This window comes from Ananas comosus, linkage group 10 (genome assembly GCF_001540865.1).
Source record: "Ananas comosus cultivar F153 linkage group 10, ASM154086v1, whole genome shotgun sequence".
Taxonomy (NCBI): domain Eukaryota; kingdom Viridiplantae; phylum Streptophyta; class Magnoliopsida; order Poales; family Bromeliaceae; genus Ananas; species Ananas comosus.
In genome coordinates this window covers 7286015-7304678 of record NC_033630.1, presented here as the reverse complement: position 1 = coordinate 7304678, position 18664 = coordinate 7286015, and the positions used below count along the sequence as shown (strand labels likewise).

Below are 18664 nucleotides of genomic sequence, written 5' to 3'. Positions count from 1 at the left end.
GATTTCATAAATCCCAATTCCGGTGCCCGTAGAATTGGCAACGAGGGGGAAATCGTGGTGCGAGCTGTCGATTTCGAGCTACGAACCATTTCTATTTATTTTCCAATAGGCTCTTTCGAACCTAATTCCAAGCGCCCAAAACCTAACAAAGAAATTACCATGGAAAAGGGTCGAGGCTTACTAAACACAAAGCCCCAAGCTGAGAGCAGGGAGAGAAGAGGGAGCACCTTCTTTTCTTTTTTCTCCTTCCTCTTCTTCTTCTTTTCTTTCTTTTTCCTTCTCTCCTTCTTCATCCTTTCTTTTCTTTCTAGGAGAAAGAGTAGAAAGAGTGTGAAGGATGAGAGAGAGCAAAAGTTTCGGCACCACCCGGTCCACCTCCACGACGGTCGCCAAAAATGCTACGCAGCCGCCGTTGACCAACTTCCTAGCTCGTCGCTGATACCGTCGCGACGAAGCAAGAACTCCGACAAGCTCGATAAACGAACTCCTTCTGTCCTGACTCCCGAAAGGTGATCGATTTATTCTTACAATCGATCGTAGCGTGATACCTTGAAAGCCAGTCCATGCCCAAAATGACGTCATACGCCTCCAGTTTAGTGAGTTCCAACATCCGGATGGGCATTATCCATTTACCTACTTGTACTGGGCATGACGAGCACTCCGTGTAGGTATTAAATGACGACTCGGGACCTTCAACTCGCCACTTGCCACTTGCTTCTATGGGTATGTCATGCATACGTGCAAATGCTCTACTAATAAACGAATGCGTGGCACCCGTATCAAACATAGCCCTGGAGCGAACTCCATTGATAGAACCATACCTGCCACGACATCAGGCTCCTCGGCTCGGGCAGGCTCCTCGGCATGGGTCTGAGCGGCGAATACCCGACCGCTCGGCGCTGATCGAGTCACCTCCGGCTGGCGCGGCGCCAATGCGCGTCCCGCCGATACAGGAACATACGGGGCCCCTCCTTGATAAGGCGAGGGCGCTGGAGTCGATGTGACTGACGGAGTAGACAAGGCCCTTGCCGGACAGTCGCGGCTGATGTGTCCTTCTTGTCCACAATTAAAGCACCTTCCCTGTCGGTGTCTACACTGCGGTGCCCGATGGCCTCGATCTCCACAGATAGGGCACCGTTGCGGCCCACGGCCCCACGACTGCGACCGCGGATACTTCGGGGGTCTTTTGGAGCTCGACTGGCCCCCCGAACTACCGCCCGATCGCTTCTTCCCCTTGTCTTGGGATCCGGCCAACAACTCACGTTCCTCTCGCACGTGGGCGTCTCCATGCTCTGCCCATAGCGCCTTATTGAAAACCTCGGCGAAAGTCGTGAGTTGGAACAATTGCACCGCTCTATATATCCACGGCCGAAGTCCTTGCAAGAACCACTCGGCTCGATCCGCGTCGTCCTTAACCACGTCGGGGACGCAGTCTATAATGTGGGAGAACTCCTGTTCGTAGTCCGCCACCGAACGATCCCCCTGCCTCAGTTTGCGAAACTTCTCCTTTAGCTTCCGCTTCTCGGTGTCGGGGAAGTAATTTCCAAACATCTCCTTCTTAAACTCCTCCCAGAGCATTGGTGGAAGGTCGGAGGGTCGATCGTGCTTCAACCGCTTCCACCACACCTTCGCCGCCTTGTCAAGGCAATGGGTGGCGAAAGGCACCTTATCTTTCTCTGGGGTGTATAGGTCCTCGAAGAGAGTTTCCATAGAGTCTACCCAAGACTCCACCACCGACGGCTCCACTTTCCTCCCTTCAAAAGTTGGTGGCTTAAACTTCATAAACTTCATCAGAGCCGTCAGCGCACGTTCCCGCTCCACTTCGTCAGCCGTCGTATCGAGCGTCGCTGAACTCGAAGCTGTCGGAGGCGCACTTGTCGGCGGGGGAACTGCCGCTATCGGAACCGCCGCTATGCCCTTACCCTCGGCTGCTACCGGCGTGCGTGCCGAAGGTGCGGGCGGATCGCGATCTCCTGCCGCCGTCGCGGTCGCCGCCGACGCCGCTTGCCGCTCCACAGCTTCCTGGAGCTGCTCGAACCGAGCCTCCTGGCGCTGCATCGCGCCCAACATTGCAGCGACCTGCTCCCGCAGTTCCTGCATTTCCTCCGATCTTGGCTGCTCGGGCTCCGCGGAAGGCGGTATCGGAGCAGACCTACGCACGTAACGCCTTGGGGACATTGCTCCTGAAAAGCAACAACTCTGTTAGTTATCTCAATCCGATCACTTCCTCAACGTTCACGAAATTAAACGTCCCGACAATGAAATCGGGCGGAAGCTCACAAGTGTTCCAGTTCTGGACTCTTAGCGTCGCGTCGTCGGCCGCCGACACAACCACTACGAGCCGAGAAACTAGTATCACTTAGATCCGTCTCTATTCACGGCTAGAGACATAACACCACTTCGACCCAATCAATCAACTTCCGCCACCGCCATGGGTTCACGTTCACTCACGTCCCTATAACCTTAGGGTTTACCAACCTAGGGTCTCCTAGGTCGTCCTAGACTCTCTCTTTACTTGCTCTGGTGCTCTGATACCACCTTATCTGTCACGCCCCGAGCCCGCTACCAATTTGGTCTGGCCCGGACGCGTCGAACAGACGCCGAACGGACAGGACCTCCCCTGTCTACCCAAGGCTAACCAACAGATCATGTATAAGAATTTACCCAGGAATCAATTTATAAATACACGATCAAGAAGCACCACTAGTGCCACAAGACGAGAGCAAGATACAAGTATAAAAATATATACGAGTACATAAAGAGAGAAGAAGCTATCTATTACATTCATTTGACGTAATACATATATTTAATTACATTTTTTGCTTTCTCCCAAAATATAAATACAATCACTCGAACCTCACCCTATACAACATCTACTCTCAAATACAAAAAGGGGTGACAGCTAATGCAAAAGGGAGGTAGCTAATGCGACTAGAGCGCCGGGCCCTTACCACGATCCTCACGCTCACCGGGGACACCCGAACTCGAACCTGTGGTAAAATGGGGGTGAGAACTAACTTCCTTAGTTCCCAGTGGGTTCGGCCGCCGACTCCGCCGATCTCCCCATTAGGTCCAAGCGGGCAAAAGTAGATAATCGATAGATAGATAGATAAGAAAAGCGGTAAATGACAGAAGTAAAGCTACTCTACTATGCCCAATCATAAATATATGAATGCACATCAAAGAAATAGGTAAGCAACTAACCTGTTATCATGTCCAAAGGTAAAGTCATTCACTCGTTCATTAACCTCATTTACTTGTTCATTAATCTCATGGCTTACCCGAAAGCTCGCCTACTGCTCACTAGCCATCTCGAAGGTAGGGAGGGTCAACTCGCACTACGAACCGAGACCGTCTGCCGGGGCCTAAAATAGGCAATCCCTTGGGACCCAAAATAGGCAATCCCACGTGACCAACTCCGGAGCGCACTACTTGTGTGGGGCTTCCATCACAAGATTTAAAAACAGACCGTGAGCATGATCCAATCCTCGTCTCGAGAATACCCTATCCTCTAGGGTTACAATCATCATATAGTCCATAGGTTTCACATACACTACGACTCATATGTGTCATTTGTTCTTTTGCTTACTATCAACTAAATGCCACTCGTTCATTTGTTTAATGTCAAACCAACCATTGAGTCCATCTTTCTCTGCACTATAGGATTCACAAGTCTCGACCCAATCCTTATCGATTCACTATGTCAAGTATCCAATACATGCTACGATATCATCAAGGAAGCATAAGGAAAGGCAATACACAACCATCCTACAATGCAATAATACAAGATGCAGGAATCGAAATGTACTAAGATATAGAAGGGAGCCCGATTGCTTCGGGATGGACACCACGCACCTCTTGGCGATGCCGCGATGATAGAAAGCTTGACGCCGCGGTCTTTGCACGCTGCTTCAACTCCTCGGGGCGAAGCGAGCCCTCGAGTACCCGATTCGGCGATAACTCCGCACTCGCTCGTCGGATTGGAAAACCGACTTCGCCGACGTGTTCCGAGACCTAGCAATTAGGTTTGCGACCTAATAGATTAGACCGAAACCCTAGATTTCCAAAATCCCAATTCCGTGCCCTAGAATGGCAACGAGGGGGAAATCCGTGGTGCGAGCTTCGATTTCGAGCTCGAACCATCTATTTATTTCCAATAGGCTCTATTCGAACCAATTCCAAGCCCCAAAACCCTAACCCAAGAAATCTACCATGGAAGGGTCGAGGCTTACCTTAACACAAAGCCCCAAGCTTGAGAGAGGGAGAGAAGAGGATGACCTTCTTCTTCTTTGTCTTCTCCTTCCTCTTCTTCTTCTTTTCCTTTCTTTTCTTCCTCTCCTTCTTCTTCTCCTTCTTTTCTTTCTTAGAGAAAGAGAGAAAGAGTGTGAAAGGGAGAGAGAGCAAATGAGGGGAAGAGAGGAGCCCCAAGCCTCTAATAAAGGCCATTTTGCAAATAGCCCCCTCAACTTTTCATCTTCAGAACCAGCCCTTTCTGGCCATTTTCGCAGTGAGGGACCGGTCCCAGCTCGGGGAGACCGGTCCCCGAAGGCTGCCATTTCGAGCAGAGGGGTTTTCGTGTTCGGAAACTGGTTCTTGCTTGAGAGACCGGTCCCCGGGAGACCGGTCCTTGTCCGAGAGACCGGTCCTCGAGAGCTGTATTTTCGGGACTTAGCCAAATTTCGGCTAGTCTCGCTGGGCCAACGTTCGGAAACCGGTCCCTACCTGCCAGGGACCGGTCTTATCAGAGACCTCCGCAGCCCAGCCTGATGGGACCGGTCCCTCCCTGCCAGGGACCGGTCCCCGAGAGCATTTCTGCTCCAGTGCAAGTTTTGCACTGGTGCTCTCGCGGACCTTTCCTTAATGCACTTTATGCATTATAGCCACCTTCGGACTTTCCGAAGCCTACACGCTCGACAAATAGTCGATTCCAAACCGAAGTCTAATCCTTGGATTTCGAGGATTCACTTCCTTACACCAAGTTTTCTCTATTTCCACTATCTGTAGTGAACGAATGCGAGCATTACTCAAGGAATTCTTAGCCCAAAAAGGACGTTGCTCGATCAGAGAATAGTAGGAAACTCATTTTCAATCAATTGATGAATGTTGTCAATTGTTTTTTAAACCCTGATGTGGGACTCTTTTTCCGAAGGGCACTTAAAAATGACATCTTATATTCCAAATCAGAACTCCTTTTCCAGATGGGGGATTATTAGGGTGTTACAGACTTCTCCTATTTAGACCTTATCGTTTTCGTTAGGCCCAAATCCGATCACCCACATATATATCAGAATTACTAAGCGACGTGAGATTCTAGCGATGGCTCCTATGGGTTCAAGAGGTGGATCCTGCCAAATTGTGGTGAGCACTTTGTCGTGCATTGTATTTAGCTCTCACACTTTCTGCTGGTACTCGGCTTAGATACCAAATGTAACAATTGGACCAGCTAACAATAATAACTCGTTGGGTTCAAACTTCAGGTCTAAAATGCTTAAACCCAGTTATTATTATTAGAGTGCTTGACCTTTTATATTTTTAATTATAATTCCTTTCCTATCCAATGTGGAACTATTGGGGCATTACACCAACCCCAATGTTTGTCAATGAATATGCAAATCTGTTGCCTTTTTGATATGAATGGTTGATTATCGGATGGAATCTTTCGCACAACCTTATAACTTCTTGCCACCAAGGAAATGCTGTCCAAGGTTGGCTTTGACCTCCTAACAATCATGTCAACAATATTATGGAATCCATCTCCACAATAGAAAGGCCTGCAATTCAAAACCTCATATATTCTTAGCATGTCAGTAAGGCCCTTAACTCTGTGAGAAAGCTGGATTCACTACCAAAGGAGTAGAATGCAAAATAATAACATTACCTTGGCTGTCCCTCAGAGCACCACCGCCATCAGACTGTCCAGGATTTCCTTTAGAAGCTCGATCCACATTCAACTCGAGCATGCTAGGAGGAGGTTAAACCCTGTAAATTATCCGTGCTTCAACCTGGACCCATCCCTCGTGATGAATTCCGGCATTCACTATCATCCTTTTCTTTACAAGATTATCCTCTGTGCGAGGCTTGAATTGCATGGAGATTTCATACCAGCTCTTTACCTTTTGGATGATACTATATGGAGAGGCAGCAGTACCCTCGAACCGATGTTCATTCCGCGCCAGCCACAGGTACCAACATATAAGCAAAGGCAGCAGTAGGCAGCTAAAGGTGTATCTTGTGTTCAGATGAGCTCCATCGAAGAAAGATAATCATAGTGGAATTCTCTGAACTGATCTTCTGCTGCAGATCCTTAGAGAAGCAAGACCAGACCTCCCTAGCTTTGTCCCCATGCAATAATATATGATCTGGACTTTTGAGTTTCAGATTGGCACGGCTGACAGTAAGAGGAAGAAGAACAGAGATGTATTCCCATCTTTTGAACTTCCGAGTCCGCTGGAGCCCTGTTCTCAATGGTGCATTGCATGAAGAATGAAGGATTCTTTAGAATAGAAGAATGCCATAACTATTGATACAGGAAGCTCACTTATCTGGATTGAGGGAGTGGAGATAAAGCAGAGGATGTTGTAAAATAACCTTGTGTATTATGCACCCACACCAATTTTTCCAGCATGCCTTGCTCAATCCTTGTATGAATATCGTTGTAGAATGTCCAGAATCATTTGTGGGACTGGTTGTTGGTGCACAGTCAAATTCTACGGTTAGTGAGGCTCGGTGTCATGTTGGGATAGCATGTGAATGAAATTGCCCCATCATGCAGTGGTGCCTGCACAGCTGCTACTAACGTATATGAAAATTAGTTGTGCCTGCAGTCTAACACTTCTGTTCATGCAAGCATGTCTTATATACCCGTAAATCTTTTCTAGGGTGTAGATTTCCTTACTCTCATCATTTTTTTTTTTTTTAACTACAACCCCCAAAGGGTTTTTTTTAAACCCTTGGATCCCAAGGGTGTAAGATGGACCCTATAAGAGGTGTACTGGTATCATTTTCCTTATTAAAATACATGATCTGAGCCCTTAGCTAAAACATCTCTTTTTTGTTGGTTTTTCACCTCAAACATATGTGGTCAATGACTTGTGGGGGGTTCAACGTGTGGCAACTGGCAAGGAGACGTTGGGTGAGAAACTGTTTCCATCTTTTCTTCCAATAAATCAGCTAACTGCAATGTAGGGTTTAGCATCAATATATGCTATGTGTAACTTTATTCTTGTCATCAAAATGCATTTCTTGTTTGCGTACACTTGTTCAAGATTGTAAGCTATTTGTAAATGGTGGATTTGATATATTTCTTCCCTTTATGATGTTGGAAGGTTTTTCCAGTCTCTCAGGTAACAAAGGGCTATGTGGTGTACCTTCTCTACCTGCTTGTCCATTATTCTGGGATAAAGGAGGCTTGAATGAAACAGGAAAAATTGCCATTGGTGTTTCATGTGGTGTCGTTCTTATTGTGGTTCTTCTAGTTATTTACATAGTTTGCATTCGAAGGGGACCGAATGACTATGATTTTGATTTTCCTCAAGATTTTACTTGTAAGTACCATCCACCATGGCTTTTAATATGTTCCTTTTGTTTTACTTGTTATGCTTTATATCTCCTGTTGCTTGTCATCTTGCTCATTTATCTTTAATTATTTTCTCCGGTTAATTCACTGATTTTAAGGTCATTACCACGTTGTTTTTTCCCTAGTGCAGACAAACAATTTTATCTGTTCTTTTTTCTTGTCAATTTTTTAAATACACTGTTACCCAATATATGCATGGTTGCAGTTTGATTTTTAGCTTTATTCTTTTATTATTAAGTTACTAACTTGTTTATTAGTCTCAATAACTTTTTCTCTTATCACTGGACTGTTTGGTGAAGATTAATTCTATGTCCAGCACATATTACAAAGCCAAGGTGAAAGAAAATAACAGTTTTTTGTTTAGTTGGTCAAAACAATTCAAACTTCAAACAATAGTTCCAGTATGATCACTAGTGCTGTTAGGACAAGATGTAAGTTTGAGGGAAACAGTTTGCATAACGATCAAAACAGCTGTTTTGACTTCACCTTAGCACGCCTTTAGATATTGTGCTTCTAACAATTTTGTCTTACTTTTTAACTCTTCAATTGTCATGCGGTCATAGCGTTTACAACAAATGTTTGAAAACGATAGTTCGTTAGGTACAGAACACCAAAAAAATTTGAGAAATAGAGAAGTAATAAAGTGCTCAAGAATTTTGCTGGTTTCGGCCGCTAGCCTATATCCATGGGCAAAGAAAGAGTGAACATTTTACTGTGGTCGAAATAAATTATAAAAATTGCCCTTTCAGAAAACCCTAGCTTCTAAAATACACCCAGTTTAGCTAAGCTGGACGACTTGAATAGAATAGTGTTAGAAAAATTTCTGATTTAACTAAGCCCTCCATTTACCCACAAACCTTTAAACAATTTGCTCTTTAGTTTTGCCTCAGAAAAATTTTGAACCGCATCACAAATCAGGGTGGGTCCAAGAATTCGATGCACAACTACATATAGGATTATGGCATTTCATAGCAACTAAATCTTGGGCAACAATAACATAATGACTGAATTTTAGTTTGAAGTAGCAACTAAACGTAACAGAGTCTATAGTACTTTAAGCATTGAAAAGATGTCGTGAAGAATGACAATAAATGACTCATCAAAATGTTTCTATTATTCCTAACCTATTTCCCATAGTTTCTGGATTAAGTTTTGTAATTAGGAAATTTGGGCATAAGCGTGATATAGGGATGAAGAGTTGGAATTAAGTAGGGACGTATGACTGTTAGAGGCCATTTGGTTCAAGATTTATAATACTGGTAATGTTATATATTTTATATTTGGAATGGCAAGTTTGCTACTAACTTATTAAACCATTTCGATTGGGAGGTTGTTAAGAACTAGTATATTCTTATTAATGGACTACTAATGGCTCCCATCAATCATGGATATAAGAATATCTTCTAACCCATGATAATCTAGTATTCTTACTGCCTAGGAATTTATAGTGATTCCACTACTTCAGTAACACATTTTACACGTATCCAACTTGATTTGAATGGTAAATAGAAAATATGAAGAATTACTGGATATTATAAACTAGACCAAATGGGTCCTTAAGGTAATGTGCATGAGGTTTTCCTGGGAAAGCTTGTAAGACAGAATTGTTTCTTACTGAAAATTTTTACAAGCTCAAGTTGATATTTCTATATATAGGCCAATAGAGCATCAATGGAAGATGGAACAAATTTCCAAAACTTAAATAATTCTTTATGGAGGCACAAGCAGAAACAAAAGAATACGTTAGCAACAACAGCAAAAGGAGAGGGAAAAGAGAGAAAGACAACATTTCATATGATGAAAGAAAGAGGTGTAGTATGTAAAGGAGAGAGAAGAGTGACAATACATGATAGGAAGAAAAGCTAAAAGATCTATTCTGCCAATGAAGTGAAAGTCTGAGAAGAGTTAATAGTCATATCTTAACTTAAAGTTGCACTATAGTTACTAGGATTAAGATGTGGAAAGTATTTGACTCACTGCAGCTTCTGGCGTTTGCTAGACTCTTCAGTTTATTAGCATATGTGAACAGGGATAGTATCTCCTTGCCATTAGGATGCCACTAATATCATGCAGGAAATTGCAGTAGGTGCAAAGGAAGGCAACTTTAGCTGATGTGGTTGTTACATTTGGTTGGGTTTTGTCCAATTGTGTTGTAGATTAAATTAACTCACAGTTGAGGCAATTGGCAGCAAATTAGCACAAGCTGTACCTGTTGGGTTAATTGGCCCACACGAAGTGTTTCATCTGCACGATTGATAAAATCACATCTATAATATGATGCTTCCATTAAATCTATTTTGAGTCTAGATTTTTTTTTTCTCTTTGAAGCAACCAAGAATAAATAGTAGTTAGAATATTCGTCACTTTGTCGGTCATTGTAATTTAGTTTCTTGAATGAGTTCCAGGTAGAAAGCAGCAAAACTCTCTTTGACTTCACTGTGACATCTAACATTCTGAATTAGAACCGACAAACATACTGTTAAGCACTTATATGCTGTTTCAATAGAACACATCGTTTTCAAACAAAAATTTCTTTTCATGATAGAAAATTGTATTATGGAGATTCCTATATGCAGTATGTAGAGTTGAATCTTGCCAAGTAGGGTTGTTCTATCTTGCTAGTCGGGAACCTCTTTCTATTTATTTCAGATTTGTTTTCTCTACTTATGCGGTGTGTAGATACTTATGTTTCTTTTTTTGGCTTCACAACCTGTGAACAAGGTTTTTAGTACCCGTCGGCACGGCCCGTATCCACCGTGCCGTACCGTGCCAATAAGATACCGGCACGATACAGACTCCGTGCTGATGGCACAGCTCAAAACCCTCTATTCTTTAAACTAGTAGTCTAGTACGTAATTTTCTCAATAAAGTTTAAAAGATGTGATAAAAAGACATAATAAATAGTTAGAATATTTTCTTGTTAAAGAAAATAAATATTTCATGCTATTATGTGTCGGCACATAAGAATTTTTTTGACCGGCACGCATTGGCACGGCTCGGCACGCACCGTGCGGTACCGTGCCAGCAAATTTCCAGCACGACCCCATGCCACGGCACTTAAATCCTTGCTTGTGAAAGATGTTATTCTCCTAGATTACTTTCTATATCCTGCTGATGCTGTAATCTGCTTTATCTTCTGTCAGCAATTGCAGCAAAAAGAAACAGGTATCACAGGCAAAAGTCATTGATGCTTCTTGAGATGGAGACCCAGAATTCTAACGGCCTTCAAAGTACTGTGAATACCATTTAGAGTATCTTGAAATACGCATGCAACAGTTTGTAACTAATTCTTTCATCAAAGAGTCCTGTCGGATGCTTTGATCCTACTAAATGAGCATCTGGTGGCAGCAGCATTTGAGCCCCTGACTTAATCAATGGGGTCGAACAAGATTTTGTTTATTGATATAAACACGCATGGTTCACTGCCCTCACATTTGGTTAAAGTTAGAAGGGGAAGTTATTGCCATTTGAAAAGGGGAAGTTATTATTGCCATCGGAATGGCTGTAATGTCAATTATGCATGTGGCATGCATGATTTTGCAACTGGTGCCAAATTTTGTCTTATGCCTCATGTCCTTTTCTCTACCATATCAATATTACCTGGGTATTTCAGATTAAACAGGTATGCACCACCATGTACATTAATCCATTTTCGCTAGTCATAATTGCGTAACAGCGAGACGGATAAATGCTTTTTTTTTGTGTAAGAGCAAGGACGATAAGTTTGATAGAATGATTTCTCATATTTTGCTATTTGATGTTGGCTAATCTTTTTCTTTACATTGTACTGTTGTAAATCTCTGCCGGTTCATGCATTACAGTTATGTCTGAAGATTCGTGGCACTGGGTAGTGATTCCTGCCTGCTAACATTGAACTTTGAGTGAATATCCCTTGTTATTAATTAGGATTGTGAACCTTATCTAAGAACAATACTCGGGGTTGAAGCGAGTTGCAGGCCCTGTGAAAGAACAAAGCTCCAATGTTATTTCTCAAGCTGTGATAGGATGCAAATGTTTACCATTTTCTAAGCAAGTATTTGTTTCAATGGTTCTTTCGAGTAGAACATTATAAATGTACTAAAAAGCTAATAGTAACTTTACCATAATTTCAAAGAACAAATATAATGTGTTATTAACAACAAATAGTATGCTTTATGAAACAAGAACAACATGTATTGAGAAATAAATAATGCATAAAAATCATAAGCTAATAATATAAGTATGTTTTTAAGCATAACGAATAAGGACATATTGAGGCAAATTAAGAAAAAAGAGTTATTTTCATATAGGTCTGTGTAAAAGTATCAAAACAGATGAGTAGATTTATTTCTTTGAAAATTTTCTGATTTGCAATTGTAACTTTTCTAACTGGTTTGTTTATATGTATTGTTGTTTGTGTAAGTTATGGATCTCAAAGATCTAAAAGGTATAATAACACATAGAGGGGGGTGAATAGGTGTAAACGACAAAACAAGAATCTTGATGCAAATTAAAATTAAGTGCGGAAAAATAAAACCAACACCAAGATTTTACATGAGAAAACTTCAAATTGGGGTAAAAACCCATGAGACCGATCACACGAAACAATCTACTATGAAAAATTGAGTACAAAGTGATTTATCAAATACACGACCCAACTTTTACAGAATCCTCATCGTAGATCATCTTCGCCAGTCCTCGATCGATCAAACTCCTTCAATTGATCACGCCGCAACTTCTCGCAGCAACGTCTCGAATCCATGAGCGTCCACCAAATCCTTGGCCTCACGCGAAGCCCGCGCGCAAACACTCCGTTTGGAGCCCGTAGAAAGAATAAGTGGTGGTGATTCAATTTCTTAGAAAAACCATAAGATATAAGGAGAACCCTTTTAATCCAGACTCGATTCTTAATGAAATATTGACTCGATTCGAAACAAAGCTTGTTTTAAGACATAAATCTAAAAGTTCCAAGAATAAGCTTTTAGGGTTTCTAAAGGTTTTTATTTCTAAGCATCTGCATTAGGATGCTCCCTCATAGCTTATTTATAGATTTAAAAGACTTAGAGATAAATTAGGATTTGAAAACTCATCTTTAAAAAACAAACGACGGTATATGTCCGGACCTCCCGCAGGGTCCGAACCTTGAAGGTTCAAACCTTGACTCCAGGTTCCGGACCCTCCTTGTGTATCAGAAATTCCAACGTATGGGATCCGGACCCTAGCCCGAAGGTCTGGACCCTCGCTGCGTACACGCAAAGAGGACCTACGGGGTCCGGACCTTGATCCTAGGGTTTGGATCCCGAACCTTGAAAAACTTAGTTTTTTTTCAGTTTTTTACATTTAAAATTCATTCTAAGTCTTCCAAATGCTTTTACATGTGCAAAATATCTTCATAAATTATTAACACACATACCTGATATACCGAGCATCACGAACGAGTCTTTACATCACGAATCACGCAATCTTCGTCTTCAACTCCTCAGGACTCTATTCGACTTCATGAAATCTGCCAACTTAGAAAAGTCTTTAACAATCTTTGTCTTTAGCGATTTTGTGAAAAAACCTAATACAATGCTCATCCAAGTCTCACAAACAGAAAAACGAAAGATTATCGCAATCACCAAACGACAATCCCCTGCATGATCGATCTAACAAAAATAAAATACATTTCACACACCCTAAACAAATTCTATGACTTTGGCGTGACATAGAGTCTTGAAGTCTTGAAATCTCCTACAAAACATATTTTCCAAAATACACAATCAAGATTAAAAAATATGCAATAAAGAACCAATCAGTCACAATCATAGTTTCAGCTATAGTTTCAATCATCAAGAAGCATTCACATTCACATCTAAGCAAATTCATATCTAAGCAAAACCTAAACTAAAGTAAGCAAAGTAAGCATCTATGACATGACATTCCACATCTCCCCTTTTTTGTCACAAAACGCCAAAATGACAAAACGAGGGTAAGCCCTAGCACTCAATCTGAATTCGCATCATGTGGAGGTATGTCTGCACTGCAACACTCCATTTTATCAAAAATAGCTTTCATTATGTGGGAGATTTTGCTGATCTTTTTAGTGATTCGAGCTTGTTCAGAGGCTATCCGTGCTTGCTCAGCGATAATACGTTGAAGTTCCCCGGAAATTCTTTCCTTCTCAGTAGACAGTCGCTGTTGCTCATGATATACCGATGAAACAGACATATCCTCCTCAGACACCTCCTCAGAAGGCTGTGAAAGACCTGGAGCAACAGGAGGCGGAGTGGAGCGACACTGAGCGGAGCGACGCGGAGGCGTGCGAAGCTATGTTTGTGTAATAATGAGAAAAGAGGAGGATGTAATAAATTTAAATTTTGAAATTCAAATGTGGCTAAACCGAATTCAATTCAAGTCTAAGCCCGAATATAGATCCACCCCAAATTTATCCCCATTATTATTATTATTATTATTATCATTATTATTAGTATTATTATTATTCTCCTTACCTCATATAAAAAAAAGGAAAAAAAAGAAAGGCTGGTACGCCAGGGGGTGGCACAACAAAAGAAGAGAAAAAAAAGGTGGTTAGTTAGAGATGTGGGTCCCACCATCTCTCTCATAAATATGAATATATGATAATTATATCTCTTGTGTGGGCCCCACAACAAAAAAAAATCCTAACTTCCCATTCACCCCCACATCAAAAAATAATAATATAAAAAAAAGCCTTCCCACATTCCTACTAACCTACTAAAATCTCTCCCATTAACCCTCTAACCCACTAAAAAAAAAACTCCCATCTACTAACTAACTAGAAGATCTATAAAAGGGGAAAGATATGATAAGAGAAGGAGGATTTTTTAAAAAGGTTGTTAGAGAGATAAACTACTTTGGCAAAAAGAAGGAGAGAGAAACAAGGTTCGTTAAAAAAAAAAAGGTACAGATATCCATTCAAAAAAAAAAAAGAAATATTTTTTCTTTCTTCTCCTCCTCACAAAAAAAAAAAAAANCTACTTAGTTCTTTAATCTCCCACAAGGAAATTCCAACTTCTCCATATGGCAAATGAAATGTATTCGTTTCTGAACACCACAACTCTACAAGTGCTTTAATAATGTTCATGTTTTTGTGATACTTTCCTCGTGAAGCAACTATACCACCAAAAATTTCTGCATGCTGTAATTGTGAGGTATATCGTGACAAAATATAATCAGCCCAACTCTCAAAACCATCAATATCTTCACTATCTCCCAGTGGCCAATCTTTACCCCCCCCCCAGCTTGGATGACCATTCAATATTTTGTAACATAAAGATTCCAATGTATCCCTCTCTTTGGGTAAACCTAAAGGTGGAAGAAGTACGACATCTTCCTCACCGTCAGGTGTGTAATAATGAGGACCAAAACGACCTAAGGGTTGTTTTTGCTTAAAAACTGCCCATTCCTTAAACACGGGTCTATTGTAAGGAATAATTGGATCCGTTCTACTATTATGAATCGGAGAAGCCTGAACTAGAGAAATACCTCTTGCTATGCCTAAGATTTTGTCATCAGGATGAATTAGGTGCTCCATCTTCTACGTGAAGACATAAAAATAAAATAAAATAAAATAAAATGAATACATGATATGACAGCATTATCATATATTAGCTATAAAAAGGAAAGAAAAGAGAGGGTGAAATACTTACCAATCCGAGCTTAGCATAAAAAAAAAAAGACATGACAAACTTTATGATGTGAAGTTCATATGCCTAGTACGAGTAGTACCTTTTTTCTCTTTCTTGCACAATCAGCAAGCTAAAAAAGAGGTGGGGGCATTTGTTTGTGTAATAATGAGAAAAAAGGAGGATGTAATAAATTTAAATTTTGAAATTCAAATGTGGCTAAATCGAATTCAATTCAAGTCCAGTTTGAAGCCGAACCTAAGCCCGAATATAGATCCACCCCAAATTTATCCCTATTATTATTATTATTATTATTGTTATTACTATTCTCCTTACCTCATATAAAAAAAAGGAAAAAAAAGAAAGGCTGGTACGCCAGGGGGGTGGCATAACAAAAGAAGAGAAAAAAAAGATGGTTAGTTAGAGATGTGGGTCCCACCATCTCTCTCATAAATATGAATAAATGATAATCATATCTCTTGTGTGGGCCCCACAACAAAAAAATCCTAACTTCCCATTCACCCCACGTCAAAAAATAATAATATAAAAAAAAGCCTTCCCACCTTCCCACTAACCCACTAAAATCTCTCCCATTAACCCACTAACCCACTAAAAAAAAAACTCTCATCTACTAACTAACTAGAAGATCTATAAAAGGGGAAAGATACAATAAGAGAAGGAGGATTTTTTTAGAAAGGTTGTTAGAGAGATAAACTACTTTGGCAAAAAAAAAGGAGAGAGTAACAAGGTTCGTTCAAAAAAAAAGGTACAGATATCCATTCAAAAAAAAAAAGAAATATTTTTTCTTCCTTCTCCTCCTCACAAAAAAAATAATAATACTCGCGTCCTCCCTCCATCCCTACATCAACGGTGGAGCTTCATCCGCTGGCGCTTAGAACGGCGCGTCGACAACCACGACGGAGACGACGTGAAGCCGACGACCTTCCGTTTGGCGCTTAGCCGTCGGCGGAAGTAACGGCGCATCGACGACCATGGCGGAGATGATGTGAAGCCAACGACATTCCGTTTGGCGCTTAGCCGTCGGCGGAAGTAACGGCGCATCGGCGACCACGGCCGACGACTTTCCGTTTGGCGCTTAGCCGTCGGCGGAAGTAACGGCGCATCGGCGACCACGGCGGACATGATGTGAAGCCGACGACCTTCCGTTTGGCGCTTAGCCGTCGGCGGAAGTAACGGCGCATCGGCGACCACTGCGGAGATGATGTGAAGCCGACGACCTTCCGTTTGGCGCTTAGCCATCTGCGGAAGTAACGGCGCATCGGCGACCACGGCGGAGATGATGTGAAGCCGACGACATTCCGTTTGGCGCTTAGCCATCGGTGGAAGTAACGGCGCATCGGCGACCACGACGGAGATGATGTGAAGCCGACGACCTTCCGTTTGGCGCTTAGCCGTCGACGGAAGTAACGGCGCATCGGCGACCACGGCGGAGATGATGTGAAGCCGATGACCTTCCGTTTGGCGCTTAGACGTCGGCGGCAGTAACGGGGCATCGGCAACCACGGCGGAGACGATGTGAAGCCGACGACCTTCCGTTTGGCGCTTAGCCATCGACGGAAGTAACGGCGCATCAACGACCATGGCGGAATTAACGGCGTATCGACAACAACGGCGGAGCTTCATTCGCCGGCGTTTAGCTGTCGGCGGAATTAATGGCGCATCGACAACCATGACGAAGACGACGTGAAGCTGACGACCTTCCGTTTGGCGCTTAGCCGTCGACGAAAGTAACGGCGCATCGACGACATCGACGAAAGTAACAGTGCATCGACAATAACGGTGGAGCTTCATTCGCCGGCGCTTAGCCATCGGTAGAATTAACGGCGCGTCGACAACCACGACGGAGAAGACGTGAAGCCGGCGATCTTCCGTTTGGCGCTTAGCCGTCGGCAGAAGAGAAGAACGGCCTCCACTCATCTACCACGTGAAATAACATGTGTATTACGTGAACAAGCTCCCTCACATGCATGCAAATTAAGGAGATGTACATTAATTATGATGAATAGATATGTGGCTACAGCTTGTATTGATAAAGTACTTGCTTTGGTTCTTTGCGGATTTTCGGGAATTGCCAATTGTTCGCTAGGGGGTTGAAATTGGCAAAACGGAAAGATTGAGGAAAACCTAATATTTTATGTACCGTTTTGCGTGATTTCTGACGTTGAGGTGCATACGCGCAAGTTGCACGGGCTGGCAAGGACTGGATTGAAATTAATCAGCTTGGAGGGACCTTTTTGCAAAATACATACATAATTATATATGATGCAACTAGGGTTTCATGGTGAAACCCTAGCTCCTGGGCTTCTCCTCAGCCGAACTGAACCCTAGCCGACCTAAGCTCGACCCAGCCCTTGCCGTGCTCGCACCTCTGCCGTCGGCGAGCAACCTCGGCCGCCGGAAAAAGGCTAGCAATTGCTTTCCTCCATCTTCCTCTCCACCGTGCTGTTTTTTTCCTGGCCGTGGATCACCCAGAGGTCGTCCACTCGAGTCGTGCCCCCTCCCCTGGCCAGGGCCCAACCTCCGGCAGCTCCCCCGCCGGTCCGCGCCGCCGCCGCGCGCCGCCGTCGCAGCCTGGGCGACCCGCGGCCAGCAGGAGCCAGCTCTGGCCGAGGCAACCTTGCATTTTCCTCCCCGCGCCGCCACCGCCCGGGACCACGTCGGGGACCTTCCTCGAGACCCTCCGGCACCTCCGCGTCCGGCCGGAGTGGTCGCCGCCGCCGCTGCGCGGCTAGGGCGTCGCCGCGGCTACCCTCTGGCAGAACTAAGTTCAGGCGGCCGAGCTTGGGTCGTGGGCCATCACTGCCGTCGCCGCCGCATCCCTTCTCCTCCTCCGACCTCAGGTGACTTCTCGCCGCCGCACCGAGGTGCCCCGATCGCCGCCGAGGCCGGCGCGGAAACCCGAGTCCGAGCGCGGCTCATGCGGGCTTGTGTTGCACCGCCGCCGCCACCGCCGCCTCTCGCCGCCGGGCGGCGCGAGCACTGGCCCTCCCTGGCCTACCGCACTCGCCCTCTGCCGGCGCGGTCGCCGCCGAAGCCTCCGCCGGCCGAGCTTGGGGCCGAGCTCCCCTTCACCTCGTACGGCTAGGGCATCATCGCCCGTCGCTGCCGCCGCCTCCTGTCGCCGCCCAGCACACGCCCCGGCCCCTCCCTGTCGTCAGCACCTTCCTGACGCCGGCGCGCCTGCTTCCCGGCCGCCGCCGGCCGTACCGTAGCTCCCCAGTGGCCGGTAAGCATATTTTCAGCCTTTCTGCGCGTGGTTTCCTGTTCCGGCCACTGTTTTGGTGACCCGAGGCCACTCCGAGTCTCCCGAAAGTGAGCACGATGATCCTTGTTCAGTGCCGATCATCGTGGCCACTTTCGTTGGGGTCAACGATGCCCTGGTTTGCGAGTTTGATGCAATGTAAGCGCTGTGTGCGCTGTTTCGCTGAGGTTCGCGTCGTGT

The 18664-nt window shown here is 44.0% G+C and overlaps 2 protein-coding genes across 4 annotated transcripts in view; both read left to right on the top strand.

The window, feature by feature from the left end:
- LOC109716391 (receptor-like protein kinase At3g21340) overlaps positions 1 to 11417 on the top strand; it is a 79396-nt gene extending 67979 nt beyond the window's left edge. The window contains exons 8-10 of one of the 3 annotated variants that reach the window (XM_020241811.1): positions 7336 to 7343; positions 7422 to 7544; positions 10720 to 11417. In XM_020241811.1, coding sequence (XP_020097400.1) covers positions 7336 to 7343; positions 7422 to 7544; positions 10720 to 10826 — 238 coding nt within the window. In that variant the 3' untranslated portion in view covers positions 10827 to 11417. Of the gene's footprint in view, positions 1 to 7325; positions 7545 to 10719 lie in introns of those variants that run through there. The other 2 variants (XM_020241810.1, XM_020241814.1) reach the window with 2 other exon arrangements.
- On the top strand, positions 17221 to 18307 carry LOC109716208 (proline-rich receptor-like protein kinase PERK9). The gene is made up of 2 exons (XM_020241540.1): positions 17221 to 17299; positions 17535 to 18307. Exons 1-2 carry the CDS (start codon positions 17221 to 17223, stop codon positions 18305 to 18307), a joined length of 852 nt encoding a protein of 283 aa, XP_020097129.1.